Consider the following 12,754-nt stretch of genomic DNA (forward strand, 5'->3'; position numbering starts at 1 on the left):
CCTCGCTCTCATGTCACACACCACGCCACCGCTCCAAGACAAGCAGAAAAGTCTATGGCTACCCTCTACTCCGCCTTCTTCGAAGCCTTCGTCCGGAGCTTCATCAATGCAAACACCAACGCATACCCACTAATTGCAAAAATGACCGAGATTCCCGCGTCCCGCCATCCGTAAAAGTAGTGGTTGATATTCAATGTGGTCAAGAAGTCGCTTCCACGGCGGTACTCACACACCCGACAAGTCGAAGTAGCATCCGGGTTGGTCAAATTGACACGCCAGCCCTGACCCGCGATGTAGTCCTTCAAGTATTCAGCGCAGGTGCCATTGGTAGGGTTGAACAGCGCAAACTCGTCCTCGTTACAGGTCACCTTGGCATCCCACATATCAAAGGTGAGCATTCCCGAGACGACATAGTTGAACGGGTTGAGGTAGTAGAGCCAGTATTTCCAGAACACGTTGAGTTGCGTGTACGGAACGAAGATACCACAGAAGAGCACCAAGATACTGATGATCATGGGGTTCACGAGGGCAGCAAAGGTAGGATTGGGCGCGTAGGCTGCGATGAACTGGCCGATACCGGTGTAAATGAACTCGTAGATGAGCATGATGAAGAAGGTAGCACCTGCCTTGTTGGAATCATGAGGCAGGCGTACGCAGTAGTACCAGCAAAGAAAATACAAAACTGCGCATACACAAAGGTACGGGAACTCGGATACAATCAGACCAATGACGAATGAGATCCATGAATACATCTTTGACTTCTTCTCTCGTGCGTCGTAGATATCGCGTCGCTGGATAAACAATGGTTGGAGCTGATTGATAACACCTGGTGCAACGAAAACAAAGTTGAAAATAGTGAACATCTTCAACTGCAGGGCTGTCACACTAGGACCCACTCTCCAAAACGAAAAACCATTGAGCAAGGCGGAGATGATATGTAGGGAAAATTTATTGTTAACGTAGTTGGTATTTCGGAAAAGAGCCACGTTCATTCTGTGGGTAACGATCTTCGTCTGTTCCCAGAGCGGCATCGAGAACTCGCATCCATCGTCGTTAACACTGGAGGGCTTCGAGGCAGCCTCGGATAACAAGTGATCAAGCTCGGTGATCATCTGCTGATGTTCAGGCGACTCAAGCCAAACCTGGTGCCAGTCTTTGTCCTTGACGCTTTCGATGCCTCCGGTGACCACGTCGATCATGAATTCGGCTGGATTGGCCTCAACGGGGCATTGTGCACCATATTTGCCGAAATAATGTTTGATTGTCTGCCCATTTTCGCCGATATCGCCAAAATACACAGTTTTGCCGCCGCGTGCGAGCAGCAAAAGAGTGTCGAACTGCGCGAATAACTGGGCAGAAGGTTGATGAATAGTCACCAAAACAGCCTGTCCAACATCGGCTAACTTGCGAAGAAACCGCACTGTATTATAAGCAGACTGTCCATCCAACCCAGAGGTAGGCTCATCCAAGAAAATCAAGATACTCGGTTTGGATACAAGCTCCACACCAATAGTCACTCGTTTTCTTTGTTCCACACTAAGGCCATTGCCAACTGTGCCGATAAGAGTGTCTGCCAGATCATGAAGCTCAAGCAGGTCAATGATGGTATCAACATACTTGAGTTTCTCTTCTCTAGGGGTTGTCCGGGGTTGGCGCAATAATGCAGAGAATTCTAGAGCTTCCCGAACCGTAGCGAACGGTTCGTGAACATCCAACTGCTCGCAGTATCCAGCCATTCTTTGAAAGGACACAGGTAACGGCCGGCCATCAACCATGATAGACCCAGTAATGGTGCCCTCCGTCTTTCGCTGTGCAAGAACATCAAGTAAGGTTGTCTTGCCCGCTCCTGAAGAGCCCATAAGAGCCCCAAGCATACCTGGCTTGACCCAGCCGTGGATATTATCCAACAAGACCCGGTCGCCGGAAGGTGTTTTGACAGTGTATTTAAGGTTCTTCCAGGTAAAGACGGCAGTATTGCGGGAAAGGTTGCCATCCACCTCCGCAGTCGTGTCACTAGTGGCAGCTTTAGTTTGCTCCTTTTCCTTAATCTGAGACTCCTCGTCAATGCTTTTCTGGTGCTGCTTCAAGTTTTCACGGGGGATCAACAATGAAGCACTTCCCCCGGCACCGGCTTTCCAATACGTGGTGCAAATAATCGTGAGCACGGCGAAGAAGCCCCACCACGCCCATACGACCCCAAAATTCCTCCAGAGCTGCGAATGCTTGTAATGGAGCGAGGAGAGATACTGGTCACCGGTCACATAGTCTGCACCAGGCAAAGCACCGCCTACTCCAGTACAAGCTTTGTTGGCAGAGTCGACATCCTCATATCCAGGGCCGGTAGGGACAATATTCTTTCCGACACAAGGGATAACCTGACCGTGAAACTCATTCGACAGCGCTGCTTGGAAGGCATAAGCCATTGGGTTGGTGTAGTAGAGCTCGAGGAACCAATTTTTGACCTTTGGTTTAGGGATCATATAGCCAGCATACATGACGATTCCTTTGATAGCGGTTCCCGAAATCTTCGAAGCGGCTTCGAAGGTACTGAAGGCTGCACCAATGCATCGAAATAGTGCTGTAACACACTAATTAATGTTAGTTGAGAGCTATTACTGGGCTTGGAATGACTCACTAAGGTCGTGGTGAACAGGATGATCCAAAAGGTGAAAAATGCCGCTGCTGTTGCTTTGAGCCCGACCATCCAATATAATACGACTGAGAAGATCGTGCATTGGAAGAGTAGCACCGGAAAGTCAGCTGTTATTTGCGCCAAGCAGAAGGCAGCCGGATGGTAGAAAGCAAATCCCTTATGCTTGATGAGCACAGGGCGCCCTTTAAAGGACTCAGTAACCTCGGACATAGCGACGATCGTGTTGTACAACAGGGAGAAAAAGACTGCTCCACCTTTTGTGAAGAGCCCGGCAGATGTCTGGGGAGCGTTATAAAAGCAGGATCCGGCAATCAAGGCCATGACCAGAGACAGAATCTGTTTGATCAAGAATGTGGATTTCTCCCCCCACAGAATCTGATACTGGCGCCGCGTACATGCGAGAACTTGGGTCCCAAATCCAGTGGTGAACGGACTCTTCTGTGGTTGGTGTGTGGTCTTTTCGAAGGCAACAGACTCCTTGAATGCCTCCGTCCGCTCCTTGGCAACTGCGCTTGTGGGATAGTCGTATTCTGCTGTCATGTGGCTGTAGATAGCTGACGCCTTATACTCTGCCATGATAGCATCGGCATTCCGCGGAAACCTGTTTTCATACCCAGGCCTTATCCTTCGCTCAGTAGGCACGGTCACACCTGTTAGAAAGTCACCTAGCAAAAGGTAGATGTTAGTCGAGATTCCGCAGTGGGAGATAATTTGAGACGACTAACCAACATTGGCACCATCGGTATAGACAAACCCCAGGTTCTCCATGAAAGGTTTTGCTGCAGCTGCAGGGCCATAGAAGATTTGCTTCCCCTCGTCCAGAACCAAGACCTTATCAAAGAGGTTGTAGATTCCATTCCCTGCTTGATACAGGGTCACAATTGTTGAGAGTCCGAGAACGTTAGTCATCGCTCGCAAAGCCTTAGCCCACTCCAATGCAGTACTGGCATCGAGACCACGGGTACTGTTGTCCCAGCAAAAGACAGATCCCCTTGTTGCCAGGCATTCAATGATAGATACTCGCTTTCGTTCTCCTCCTGATACGCCCCGCACAAACTCGTTCCCCACCTTCGTGTCCGCGGTATGTGAGATCCCCATAGATTCCATGAGGAACTGCTTTGTCTCAGCAGTATACTCGCTCACAGATGCGGTACCATCAGGAAGATGAGATGGAACTTTGAGCCGAGTAGCAAAGTCCATTGTTTGACCAACGGTCAACCGGGGGTAGAATAGCTCTTCTTCCGTATTCATCACAATATGGCTTCGATATTGAGCTGCTTCTTCATGGGATAAATTTCCAAAGCTCACGTCGCCCTTAATGGTATGGTAGCCATGGCGGCGATTGGAGAGTAAATTGAGAAGAGTGGTACACCCTGAACCCGGGCGCCCCAAGACTAGGAGCATCTCCCCTGGCTTGACACAGCCGTGACTTTCCGTCAATATAGATTTCAGGGGTGGTTTCCGGGTGAAGTCACGGATTCGTTGAGGTACGTTGAACTGGGAGAATAGGTTCTCATTGACTGCTGCCTCCGCTGCAAGGACATCCACGCCGAGGTTCTTCCAGGTCACACCTAGCTCTCGCTTCTTGAATCCTGCCGCAGCCTCACGTTCCTGGCTCCGGATGACCTGCGGGGTCATGCTCCATTCCGCATCTTTCCCAGGAGGGGAGGTGGTGTTCGCATGGGGTACTGTCAGGGTTTCTGAACTTGGAGCTTCTCGAACATTTATATGGGGAACATTCAGTGTGTCGAGACTCTTTCGTTCTGGAATTGGTAGGTCGGAAGACTTTTCGTCTTCCGGGAACTCAGGAGGATTCATGACAGCTGAATTAATAGCCGGACAAGATTGATAATACACGAGATATTGCGTTTCTGCAGTTCACGAGAATGGAAGCATCTTATATATACATCTACGGAGCCCCTAGGGGTCTCCAAAATGATGAAGAGCCTCTAGTAATACCTCAATTGAATTGGGTGAGCCGAGTACCCGCGAGTGGATTACTTACAGACGAGAAACATTATGTGCACCGTGCACCTGCTATCTACTATCCATGAGGTTCCGCATCTGGTTCAATTGTTAGGGCGGATGATCGGCTTCTATCGTCTTCTCAAAACGGCAATATAATGCTATGGCCTCGGTTGTTTGCCCCATAGCTGTTTCACAGTAGATGAAATGTCCACGACAAATTCACGATAGCCGGTGGGTCGGCTTTCTAGAATACCTCGGGAAGATCATTTTTGCTCTCGCTTTTCTTTTCGATACCGTAGAGATAACCATATTCCAAGTAGCAATGATTGGCTGCAGCCAAAATGCGGGTGGCGAGGATGAAGCGTCCTCCGTCAAACAGTTGCGCTGGGGTATGTTAGTCGAATGACCGGATGTCACGCCCAATCAATATTTCAGCAGAAGCGCAGCGCTTGAAACTCTTCAGGCATTGCGTTGGGGGGGCCGGCATGCCGACTAGATCTGGCGGCATAGATAACCGACAGTCTCCCTTTTTGAGCGTTGCCGACCTATCCGGGTATCCAGACAATCCACATTGCTGAGGTTGTCCAGACCATCGCTAGTCTTGGCTAACCCACAAGAGCCCTGTTTAACGAAGCAATGTCACTATCTGTCTGCATAAGTCATCCTATGCCACTTATATCCCGCAACGGTATCTGGTTGGCAAGGAGGTCAATCATTGCGCCCATCATCGAATTAGGTATGAATCCGGGCTTCAAGTGGCGCTACTTACTTACTATCGGAAGAGGACGAATGGCTTGGCTTCAGGAGGCGGAAAAGACCGGAATTGAAATCCGCGAAAAATGCAGGACGGTAAAAGGGGTGGATAAATCGATTCGAACGAGGAAGGTGTCGCTGGCTAAGTTGGGGGTGAAGTGAGAAAAGCAGCAGTTCAGCCTGCTCGACTTGGCGGATTGGAGCCTCAGGTTCTCCATTCACATTCCTTCGCTCCTTCTTCCACCACAATAACTTGCTGTCCCAAATCAAGGATCGTCGTCCTCATATCTTTCTGATAACTCGTCCAGTCTCAGGTAAGCGTCTTTGGTGCATACCTAACTTAGACAATTGATGAGCAGTTAGCAATTGACACAGGAGAATATCTAGCAGATAGAAGATATACAGTATGCAGCACAGCATAGAATCAAAGCGAGCTCGTGAGAGCGCTTCCCACGGGATACTCCAAAACACCCATCTATGGTGTTGACACCAGAGCGCATGTGGAAGACCTGAGCGGTAATAGGGATGCTGGCGTCCATATACACGATGGGCAGGATATGGAAACATGATATAATACCAGCAGGATGAAATACCATCAGGCATGGCTGTTGCTTCTGAGCTACTCACTGGCTAAGTGAACTGAATCGGCATTCCGTCTCACCGACTCGTCAGGACGCGTCAAGCGTAAACTAGTATGCACACTCAGCGATCCCCTCCTTATATAAGATAGACATTGACAGGTGAAAAGATGGAACAAGGACATATCGAAGAGACGAAGACAAGTCTTATCTTGTTATCAGATACCACTTTAGTTTGATTTGACAAGTTTGCCATATCGCCATACATGCGTGATATTCTTCGGATCAGAGACCACTGTTATATTCTCTAGTGGGTTTGCTGTCAGTGCGATGATATCTGCGTCAAATCCCTCCCTCAATTGGCCACTCTTTGGCGCCTGGTCTCCGAGTGTTAACGGCCCATTGGCTGTGGCAGCTTCAACTGCAGCCAGCGGTGTCATGCCTGCCGCAACCGCGTACACCAGTTCTCCACCATTGCGTCCATATCCCAATGCGGGATTATCCGAGCTGATGAATTGATCTGTACCAAGAGCAATAGGCACGCCACGTTTGACTGCTAGCTGATACGCCCTCTTATGCGTATCAGCTACCTCGAGCAATTTTTGGTATGAGCCGGGCGTGAAGAGATCACGCATAGCAAGTCCGCTTTCGATAACACTGCGTGTTGCCACCAACATAGCCCCCTTCTCTAGCATCAAGTCGATAGCCTCTTCATCCAGATAGCTGCCGTGCTCAATCGTGCGACAACCCGCACGGAGAGCATTCATGATGCCTGCCTTGCCGTGACAATGAGCGGCCACAACGCGTCTTGCCCGCGCCGCCTCGTCAACAATAGCTTTCAGTTCTTCGAACGAGAATTCTTGATGCTGCGGGTCGTCGATAGCGCTCACTACGCCACCACTGGCGCAGACTTTGATGACGCGTGCCCCGTGCCGCAGCTGCTTTCGTACGGCCTGCAGACACTCAGGCACACCGTCTGCGATTGTCAAAGGCAAGCCATGCGTACATAGGTCACGCAAGCCCTCGAGATTCACACCGTGTACGTCTCCGTGGCCTGCAGTCATGCTGATGGCGCTGTGCGCACCGTAGATGGTCGGTCCTGGAATGCGGCCCTCGTCGATGACTCTGGCCAGCTCGCAACCGTATCCTCCAACTTCGCGGACTGAGGTGAATCCCGCCATAATGGTTGCATATAAGTCAGGCACACTTCGTGCCCCTGCCAATGCTTGTGGCGTATTCACAATAGAATCCATGCTCGCCGCCGTTGCGCCTAAGAAATGAATGTGGCAATCCCACATGCCTGGCATGGCAACGGGGACATTTGTATTAACAGCATCCTGATACTCGACTGGTACTTCATGCTGCGGGCCAGAATAGAGGATTGTGTTGGATTTCCAGACCACAGCTCCGCGAGGAATTGGTGCTCCCCTTCCTGGAATTAGAATACCCGCGTTGATGCGGTAGAGAGTGCTGTCTGTCAGAGGTCGATGCATAATTAAAGGGGTGGGTATGGGTTTAACGCAGTTCTGATCACAGTTCTGACACTGACAAGGATGTGATCCTAGTCCAGCTAGGAAAGCAGCATATATTAATTGAATGCAGGATGCCGAGGCTATGTGCTCATTTGACGTCGTGTGTCCACTTGAAGTTGGCTGATTTGTCGATAGCGACCGCATAAGACGCGAAGCCAGGCACTCGTGTGATGGCCGACAGTCTGGCGAGGCCCGTTTGGGGTTGCAATCTACTAGATCAGTAGGTCGAAGCGAGGATTTCCCGTGCCTATTCTGGCTTAGTTGGGCATACAAGCTATGACCGTAATAAACCGGCGTGAGCCTAAGCATGCCGCTAGTCGGAATGGCAACACATCGGCGGGCCCAAGCCTCGGCAGCGGCGTCACGCCAATAGCCCTAACGGCGCAGCGCCAGATGGTACCGTCAATTAATCCCGGGTCGAGACCGTACTGCAAATGATAGTATATTGTCCTGAACGGATGGTTAAAGAGCTTTCATGTCCTTCCTTTGCTACTCGCATCGTCCTAGCAAGGATTCTGTCTATTCAGAACAGCCATCCGACATGTCCGCCTCGGACAGTACGAACTCCTCTCCTCCAACGGAGGACGAGAAGAGCTTTGCTAAGGGCCCCAGTGAGACTATCCAACATCTTTCAGAGAGGGATGAGAAGGCCATCATTTGCCGCATTGATCTTTGCCTTCTTCCGTTAATGTTTTTTTCATACTTGCTGCAATATCTCGACAAGACCACCTTGTCGTATGCATCGATCCTGGGCCTTCTGAGTGGCACGGTATGCTCCGATCCCGTGTGCTCCTCAGCTTCAGCTTCACCTAACATTATATCAGCACATGACCACAGCTCTTTACTCATGGACCTCGAGTGCCTTTTATTTCGGTTACCTAGTCGCATCCTACCCTGTATCCCTGGGTTTTGTAAAATTTCCGCTCGGCAAATACCTTTCTACTATGATGTACGCTAGTACCCTTCCAACCCATATAACAATATACTAACGCGGGCCAGGATTCTATGGGCTATTGTCTTGACATGCCACGCAGCAGCTTCCAACTTTGCAGGGATGACCGTCCTACGTGTACTTTTGGGAGTCTTTGAAAGCGCCATAAGCCCCGGGTTCACCTTGGTCGTGAGTATGTGGTATACGCCATCAGAGCACGCTCTGCGAAGCTGCATCTGGTTCGCAGGAAATGGCGTTGCTGCAATCTTCGGAGGAGTTCTCGCCTACGCCATCGGTCACATTGAAGACAGATTGGGGCCGTGGCAATGGCTCTTCATCATTTTCGGACTGATCACCCTGGGATGGTCGATATTCCTGTTCTTCGTCCTGCCCGACTCCCCACGTAACGCCAAGTTCCTTCAACCGAATCAGCGCGAGCCCGCCTACCTTCGCGCGCAGGCATGCCAGAAGAGCTACCAGAGCCGCAAATGGAAGAAAGATCAATTTATTGAAGCATGGCTTGACCCGAAAACATGGTTCTTGTTCGTCTACAATTTCATGGTCTCCCTACCAAATGGAGGCATAACAAACGTGAGTTCTCTCAAGCCATCTGAACCATATGAACGAAAGAAACATGCACTAAACAAGTAGGCAGTTCTCTAGCCTGGTTATTGAGTCTTTCGGCTTCGATACCTTCAACACTCTCCTGTACAGCATCCCCATGGCTGCTGTGGCTCTCGTCTTTCTGCTTGTTAGTGCGTTCACGTGCAATCGCTTCCGTGGTCTCCGCTGCTACTGGATGATGATCACTCTTCTGGTCAGCCTCATCGGTATTCTCCTCATGCGGCAGCTCCCTACCGAGAAGAAATGGGGTCGGTTGGTAGGGGTCTGGCTCGTCAGTGTCTTTGGTGCCGGATGGCCTCTTAGTCTTAGTCTGGTCTCAAGCAACTTTGCCGGATTCACCAAAAAAAGTACTGTGACAGCTATACTTTTCATTGGATACTGCGTGGGAAATATTGCCGGCCCGCAGTTGTTCAAGACCAACGAAGCGCCAAAGTACTTGGTAAGAGCTCTCTCTTCCATTTCACTCAGTCTTCCTTTGTCTGCTGTTATTGAGGTACTGACGGTACGTGTAGACTGCGTTCGCCGCTATTCTGGCCTGCTTCTGCATTGCTGTCGCGGATGTCATTGCTCTGCGAGTATACATGATGTGGGAGAATGAGCGAAGGAATCGCAAGCAGGGCCGGACCATTGAGCCCGAGTCACCAGAGATGGAGGATGCTGTCCAGGCGTATTCGGGCCACAACTATTCAGGCGATATTACAGATTGGCAGAACGAAAACTATCGGTACTGTTTGTAGGATAGGATAGAAGCAGGTGCAGGAGAATAAGTGTGCAGTAGGGTTGAAAAAGTGAAGAAAATTGATACTGCTTATTTCTGGAAACGATGCCTGGGGTATACAGCTGGAAATCATGTGCACGTGAATCAGGTGACGAAGAATCCTCAGGCGAAGCTCGTCTGCCACCCCAGGAATTCCATCACCAACTCCCACTCAAACCGACCGGTTCGTGTTCTCTCCCCTGCCACATAAAGCTCACGTCGCTGCCACAGTAATTCAACAACTGTCTGTGCCCGTACCGTGTTCTCATACGGGGCTTTTGCCTGAGCTGCCTGGAATTGTGCCAAGGCCCGTGCTTTCTCAGATACGGTCGTACTGCAGCACGAGGCAATGAAAAGTGGCCATAAAGGCCAGGAGATTGGGAGGTGATCCAGCGATGAGACTACTGATTCTACCAGAGATAGGATATAGTCGACATGGCGCTGCTTCCGCGTTGCATCCAACCCCAGACTGTGTTCACTGGTGTAGCCGAGGAAAGCTGGCGTGGACGCTTCTGAGAGAAGCAGGCACGCAGCAAGACGATAGGATTCGCCAGTGTACTCAAGAAGACGACGCCTATGGACAACCTCGGCGGAATCCTGACATCGTCGCAGTGATTCAGGGAGCAAATGTGTTGTGTCCTGGAGATTCCTTTGTAAAGTGATAATTTTGGCCTCGATGGCGCTTCGTCTCTCTTCAACTTCGAACCCTTCTCCATACATGACCTGCACATCATCCTTGAGGCTCAATATATCATTAATAAGCAGGAGCATGCGGTTACTCATGCCATTCCACACGTCAATTTCGCGAAGCGTATCCGGCTTCATGGCCTTGGACAGTGACTCTGAAGATGTCCAGCAAGTCCCTTCTTCTACAGGTGACGAGGGATCGTTCCGCACTTCTAAAGCTGGTAGTACCTTGTCAATTGGGAAAAGGGACTTTGCCAGCACCAGATGCGCCGAGAAGTAACTCATGAAAAGTTGCGGCACATATGTTTTTGTGTGGCGACGAATCCTCTGCTTGATGACCATCTGGAAACATGTCAGGTGGCGAACCCAAGAGGCGTCACAGCTGTGGGATATCTGCGGCGAGTCAATACTGACACTCATGAGAATACCAAGACCGAGGAGATTACATACAGCCGAAGAGCAGAGAAATATAGTCGGCAGCAGCACGTCTTCAAACTCAAAACAACTTTCCGCTAACGCTTGACGCAAGCCTTTGAGTACCCTTTGCCGGACCTGCATTTCAAATAGTTCAAAGCGACTATCGATTGATCTCAGGTACTGCGCGCTGGTCATGAGTACAGAATAATATGCCAATTCAGACCGAAATACCATGCGCATTACTGTATTGCGAAGAGGATTGGTTTCCTCGTTGTCGATAGTAACGGCAGCAGGGCACATCATCGACTCGTAAAACGACAAGCACACATCATCAACATCGGGTACACCGAGGGTCCAAGGCAAGGTTCGGAAATTGGTATTTGATGACTGGACCTTGCTTTCTTTCCAGTAATGATACTGACTCTGATATGTGTCTCGGGTCAAAAAAGAAACGCTTTTTGACGTCGCGGCCCGCAGTGGGCTGTGCGAAGAGGGTGGAGTGAGGATCAATGCGGATTCCCCGTCGCTACCAAGTTGATCTTTGCGTTCGATCCGCTTCGAAGACGGAAGTTGATCGTCCTCTTCAGATTCTTTGCATCGAAGCGAACCCCTTCTGGCTACGATCCCGGTTCGTCCATGGCATTTCCCCGCGGCCCGCATATCATCCTCCCATTGAAGGCGAACCCCGTAGTTGCATTGGTTCTTCGACCGTTGGCAGCGCATACATACTGGATGAGCTTCTGTACGCACCGGAGAATGAGCTTCGTTGTCGATCAAATTTGCCGTGCAGAACACCGGATCGAGTCATTAGGAGCACGAGGCTCCTATCAACCTAGGAATGGGACAGGCAATGGACAACACGCACCGTCGCATTTGACCCGTCTCCGACGACACGTAAGACAACCGCTGCGGGACCGGATTCTGGGCTGGGATGTCATCGGAGGTGACGAATCTGAGTCGGGGGAAGTTGGAGGGCCAGGGTTCAACGACCACGAGATGAACATGTCGACAGTCAATCATATTTTTACTATGACACTCAGCGCCAGATCCAGTTATTTCCCTTGTGAGAAGGATAAGATGGGGAACAGACCTTTGGGGGACTCCGAGCGGGCTAAACAGGCTTACGGAGGGGGAAGGCTATTGTGGACGGCCAGACACACGGCCATCTCCTACCTCGGGGTGGCCACGGGCGAGCTGAAAGCCTAACATGCGGTTAATATCGAGGGCTGGATGGGATTGGCGAGTGGATGAAGCTCCATCCGCCATCGGAACGCTAATCGCGTCCGAGGCGGACACTAATGAGGTTTCCCCGTACCCTGAAGACGGTAGGAACGGTCCGTCAGCCAACAGTCGCTGGATTCCCCCCTTCATCATTTAGTGGGATAGCAAGCTGAAACTAACGGTGTGATTGCGTGTCCAATCGCCTCGAACCACTGTCATCGGGTCTAACCATCGGCGGTAACCCGATTACTGACGCCTTCCAACCAAACTAGCGCGTTCCTAGGCTTTTCATCGGAGGATCGGACTCCACGTGAAGACCATCCTGGACCGAGCGCTAGATGGTACAGTTATCCACCAAATCTAGGTTCACTTTGTGAGATGGTTCGATGCGGCCATTTGACTGAGCTGTCTCAACTACTAGTATGGCAATATCCTCGAATCCCCACCATGTGTGCGAATTCTCTCTTCCCGCCTCAGGCAAAGAAATTACGCGACTAATCCTGCTGTATTCGATCCAGGTCCAGACCATGGAGTTTCCCATTAGTTCATTGGCAGGATTTCAATTTCAGCAAGTATTTAGCAGGCCTGCACCATGAGATCTAGAGCCCTATAAACCGATCGGGGCCTGCAGGA

The 12,754-nt window shown here is 50.5% G+C and overlaps 4 protein-coding genes across 4 annotated transcripts; 1 reads left to right on the plus strand and 3 right to left on the minus strand.

Annotated features, from left to right (window-relative positions):
• Positions 1-65: 65 nt before the first annotated feature.
• BO79DRAFT_265473 (ATP-binding cassette transporter) lies at positions 66-4,471 on the minus strand (the record flags this gene model as incomplete). The annotated part of the gene is made up of 3 exons (XM_025686877.1): positions 66-2,588; positions 2,636-3,318; positions 3,379-4,471. The coding sequence occupies 3 exons, from the start codon at positions 4,469-4,471 to the stop codon at positions 66-68; spliced, it is 4,299 nt and encodes a 1,432-aa protein (XP_025539793.1).
• A 1,711-nt stretch (positions 4,472-6,182) lies between these two features.
• Positions 6,183-7,445, minus strand: BO79DRAFT_265476 (metal-dependent hydrolase family protein; the record flags this gene model as incomplete). Its single annotated transcript, XM_025686878.1, has 1 exon — positions 6,183-7,445. The coding sequence occupies one exon, from the start codon at positions 7,443-7,445 to the stop codon at positions 6,183-6,185; it is 1,263 nt and encodes a 420-aa protein (XP_025539794.1).
• Positions 7,446-8,025: 580 nt separating this feature from the next.
• BO79DRAFT_265480 (vitamin H transporter) lies at positions 8,026-9,776 on the plus strand (the record flags this gene model as incomplete). The annotated part of the gene is made up of 5 exons (XM_025686879.1): positions 8,026-8,253; positions 8,309-8,433; positions 8,484-9,006; positions 9,071-9,478; positions 9,552-9,776. 5 exons carry the CDS (start codon positions 8,026-8,028, stop codon positions 9,774-9,776), a joined length of 1,509 nt encoding a protein of 502 aa, XP_025539795.1.
• Positions 9,777-9,919: 143 nt separating this feature from the next.
• Positions 9,920-12,031, minus strand: BO79DRAFT_194756 (uncharacterized protein; the record flags this gene model as incomplete). The annotated part of the gene is made up of 2 exons (XM_025681072.1): positions 11,746-12,031; positions 9,920-11,661 (listed from the first exon to the last, which is right to left on the minus strand). Exons 1-2 carry the CDS (start codon positions 11,918-11,920, stop codon positions 9,920-9,922), a joined length of 1,917 nt encoding a protein of 638 aa, XP_025539796.1. The 5' UTR covers positions 11,921-12,031.
• Between the last annotated feature and the right edge of the window lie 723 nt (positions 12,032-12,754).

This window comes from Aspergillus costaricaensis (assembly GCF_003184835.1).
Source record: "Aspergillus costaricaensis CBS 115574 unplaced genomic scaffold BO79scaffold_15, whole genome shotgun sequence".
In the NCBI taxonomy this organism is placed as follows: Eukaryota; Fungi; Ascomycota; class Eurotiomycetes; order Eurotiales; family Aspergillaceae; genus Aspergillus; species Aspergillus costaricensis.